Genomic DNA, 4,337 nt, shown 5'->3' on the forward strand with positions numbered 1-4,337 from the left:
GTGCTCGTGGTGGGATGCGTGTGAGGTCTGGGTGCTGTTGGGGGTGTGGGTGACTATGGGGGGGTAGGTACTATGTGTGTGTGGGGTGTTGGTGAAATTTGGGGGCTCTGGGTGTGGTGATGGGGGGGAATTTGACAGCTGGGTGTGGGGGCAATGGGGGGGTGTCATAGGTGCTCTGTGTTCCATGGGTGGCATGTGGGTTCTTTGGGGGGGTCTGGGTGCCATGGGGAGGTGAGTGCAGGTCTATGCTGGGTGTCACCGTCCTGGGGTGCCATTGAGGGCCACGGTGACCCCCCCAGCTGAGTTCAGCATCTGGACACGTGAGGCGGGTGCGGGGGGACTCTCCATTGCTGTTGAGGGGCCCAGCAAGGCCGAGATCTCCTTTGAGGACCGCAAGGACGGCTCCTGTGGCGTCTCCTACCTGGTGCAGGAACCAGGTGAGGGGGGGCTGTACCCCAACACCCCCAACCACCCTAACCACCCCTAACATCCCCCAGGGTGCTCAGGCTGGGGCTGGGGCCACAGGACCTTCATATGAGGAGGAACCCACATGCAAATGTATCCCCAGTTAAGGGTGTCCCCCCAGGAGGATGTCCCCAAATAAAGGTGTCTCTCTGCACAGGTGTCCCCGTGGGAGGGTGTCTCTGTGCATGGGTGTCCCCACATAACAGTGTTCCCAAGGGAAGGTGTCCCTGTGTGGGGGCTCCCTGCCTGACTGTTCCCTGTCCCCCAGGTGACTACGAGGTGTCCATCAAGTTCAACGAGGAGCACATCCCTGACAGCCCCTTCATTGTCCCTGTTGCCTCCCACTCCGATGATGCCCGACGCCTCACTGTCACCAGCCTGCAGGTACAGCAGGGGACAGCCCCTGTGAAACCCTGGGGCACCCCTGGGCTCACATGCCACAGGATGGCCTCTGGGTCCCCAGGTCACTCTTGGGCTGCTCTGAGCCCCTATTGCACTCTTGGGATGCCCACTGTGTGCCACCATTGGATTTCCTGTAGCACCCTTGGACCCTCTGGGGCCACCTCTCCCTCCCTCATGTAATTCTTGGGGCCACCTCTCTCTCCCTCCTGTCACCCCTAGACCACATTTATGTCCCTCTGTGCTAGCCTTGGGACCCTCTCTGGTGCCAGTCTCATGTCCCTTGTGTTACATTGCACCCCTGTGTCACCCTTGGGCCCTGTGGTGTTCCCCCTGCCCCACTGCTCCCCGTCATGTCCCCTCATTCCCTGGGGTGAACCAGCTGGCATCATTCACGATGTCCCCCTGTCCCCCCCATCCCTGATGCCACTGTGGTGTCCCCACAGGAGACAGTGGCAGTGAACCAGCCAGCGTCCTTTGCAGTGCAGCTGAACGGGGCGCGCGGCGTCATAGACGCCAAGGTGCACACGCCTGCAGGGGTGGTGGAGGAGTGCTACGTGTCCGAGCTGGACAGCGGTGAGGGGACACCATGGGGACACCACGGGGACACCACGGGGACAGGGGGCTTGAGAGCAGTCTGCAGATGTGGGGTTGTGGGCACAGGGTGCAGGACACAGGGACATGTGATGTGGGGACATGGGGCTTGAGAGCATGGGGACATGGGGTATGGGGACAGAGTGACACAGGGACAGGGGGACACAGGACATGGTGACATGATGGCATCCCCCAGACTAGTACACACTGGGGTTCTTGCGTGGGGTGGGGAGATACAGGGATGTGGGGACATGGGACACAGGGACATGGGGACATGGGTGTGGAGATACAGGGATGTGGGACACGGGACGCAGGGTTATGGGGACGTGTCTGTGTCCTGTGTCCCCGTGATATGCACTGGGGTTCCTGCTGTGCAAGAACAGGGGTGTAGGGACATGGGGACACAGGGACATGGGAATGTGGGGACATGGGGACACAGGGACGTGGGGGTGTAGGGATGTGGGGACACAGGGACGTGGGGGTGTAGGGATGTGGGGACACAGGGACGCGGGGGTGTGGGGACGTGTCTGTGTCCCCTGATATGCACTGGGGTTCCTGCTGTGCAAGAACACGGGTGTAGGGACATGGGACATGGGGGTGTAGGGATGTGGGGACATAGGGACATGGGGGTGTGGGGACATGGGGACACAGGGACACGGTGACATGTCTGTGTCCCCCAGACCGGTACGCCCTGGGGTTCCTGCCACGTGAGAACGGAGTGCACTCCATTGACCTGCGCTTCAATGGGCGCCATGTGCCCGGGAGCCCCTTCAACATCCGTGTGGGCGAGCAGAGCCAGGCCGGGGACCCTGGGCTTGTCACTGCCTTTGGGCCAGGCCTCGAGGGTGGCCGCACAGGTGACACTGCTGTGGAGACAGGGATGGGGCTGTGGGAGGCGGGTGGGGACAGACACGGCCGTGAAATGGTGATGGGGACAGAGCCACGATGGAGATGTGGCCATGGCGTTGCCATGATGGGAACATGGCTGTGGGTGATGACCGCAACGGTCTCTTGGTGTTCCCCCCATGATGCCATCCCCATGTCCATCTCCCAGGGGTGCCCTCAGAGTTCCTGGTGCAGACAGCCAATGCAGGGGCAGGAGCACTGGCTGTCACCATTGATGGCCCCTCCAAAGTGGAGCTGGACTGTACTGAAGTCCCCGAGGGCCACCGCGTCACCTACACCCCGATGGCCCCTGGCAACTACCTCATCTCCATCAAGTATGGGGGCCCCCACCACATCGTGGGGAGCCCTTTCAAGGCCAAGGTCACTGGTATGAACAGGGGGGACATGGGGCTGGGAGGGGACATGGGTATTGGGAGGGACGTGGGGACAGAGAGGAACATGGAACTAGTGGGGACACAGGAACTGGGGGGAACATGGGGACACTGGGGCCACATCACGGGCAGCCCCTTCAAGGCCAAGATCACTGGTACAGATGGAGTGGGAGCAGACTTGGGGATGGAAAAGGGAGACTGAGGGAGGAGAACACGAGAGTCCCCCGTGTGGGGTGACAAGGGTCAATGATGGCCATGATGGAGAGTTGCAGGATGGCCACCCTGCAGGAGCCCCAGGGGGAGTCCTGGGGGTGACGTGGTGTAGGAGCCCCAGGATGACAGGATGGGGGTCCCAGGGGGAGGGGGGTTGTCCCCGAAAGATGTCCCCCAGCATGGTGTGATGGGGGTGTCCCATGGTGGGGGCTGACTGTGTCCCCTGGTACTCCCCAGGCCCACGGCTGTCAGGCGGGCACAGTCTGCACGAGACCTCGACAGTGCTGGTGGAGCCGGTGGTGAGGGCAGGCTCGCGGGGCCCCCCCGCCTTTGGGGGGGTCACCAAGGCCCCATCAGATGCTGGGCAGGTGGTGGCCCGGGGGCCAGGGCTGGCAAGGCCGGTGAGGGCACTGGGGGCCCTGGGGCTGGGGCAGCTGGGAGGGGGCATGGGGCTGGAAGGGCAGATGGGGGCTCAGCAGGTGCTCCAGGGACACCAGGGAGTCCTGTGAGGGCTTGGAGGAGAGGTGGGGGGTCTGTGGGGTGTTCAGGCAATTCTGGGGAGTCTGCAGAAAGGATGGGGTGGGTTAAAGGCGGGCCTGGGGGCCCTGGGAGGGCATGGAGTGGGTGAGTGGGGGAGTCTAGTGGCGGGTCTGGGATGCAGGAGGGAAGTTTGGGGTGACCCTGGAGTCTCGAGCTCAGGGTTCACCCTGCCCATGTCCCCCCAGGCACAAACATGCTGCTGGTTGGGGTGCATGGCCCCAAGGCGCCGTGTGAGGAGGTGCACGTGAAGCACGAGGGGAACCGCGTGTACACGGTGACCTACAGCGTGCGGGAGCGTGGCGAGTACGTGCTGCTGCTGCGCTGGGGCGACCGTGACGTCCCGGGGAGCCCCTTCCGCGTCACTGCGGCCTGAGAGCCCCGGCGTGCGGGGGCACGGGCCTGGCAATAAAGCACTGGGAGAGGAACGGCGTCCGCGTGGTGACTGGGGACACAGCACACGTGGTGGCTGGGGACATGGCACACGTGGTGACTGGGGACACGGCACACGGGGGGCTGGGAGCGGGCCAGGGCTCGGGCCATGCTGGGGAAGGACGCCAGGTTTAGGGGTGTCCTGAGCAAGACACCACAATTGTGGGGTGTGCAGAACAGCACAGCAGGGTTTGGGGTAGCCCTGGGGGTCCGGGGCAGGATGGTGGGGCCCGGTGGGGTCCAGAGCAGGACATCCTGGTCCTGGGGGATGGGGGGGATCCTGTGGGCTGCACGATGGGACCATGAGGGCCCGGTGTGAGATGGTCGGGTCTGGAACAGAACACCGGAGGTGATGCCCGCGTCCTGAGGGGTCCAAGGGGATTCCATGGAGGAACAGCGGCAGCCTGGGGGGCCCGGGGG

General features: G+C 63.7%; 1 protein-coding gene across 1 annotated transcript in view; it reads left to right on the forward strand.

Moving 5' to 3' along the window:
- The window catches only part of LOC102039906 (filamin-C), a 30,170-nt gene extending 26,257 nt beyond the window's left edge, over window positions 1-3,913 (forward strand). Inside the window, 7 exon segments of the mRNA XM_031065136.1 lie at window positions 237-437; window positions 734-849; window positions 1,311-1,440; window positions 2,139-2,315; window positions 2,513-2,731; window positions 3,186-3,392; window positions 3,674-3,913. Of these exon segments, the coding sequence (XP_030920996.1) occupies window positions 237-437; window positions 734-849; window positions 1,311-1,440; window positions 2,139-2,315; window positions 2,513-2,731; window positions 3,186-3,392; window positions 3,674-3,861 (1,238 nt within the window). The 3' untranslated portion in view covers window positions 3,862-3,913.
- Window positions 3,914-4,337: the final 424 nt, after the last annotated feature.

The sequence above is a fragment of the Geospiza fortis genome, unplaced genomic scaffold (genome assembly GCF_000277835.1).
Source record: "Geospiza fortis unplaced genomic scaffold, GeoFor_1.0 scaffold30, whole genome shotgun sequence".
In the NCBI taxonomy this organism is placed as follows: Eukaryota; Metazoa; Chordata; class Aves; order Passeriformes; family Thraupidae; genus Geospiza; species Geospiza fortis.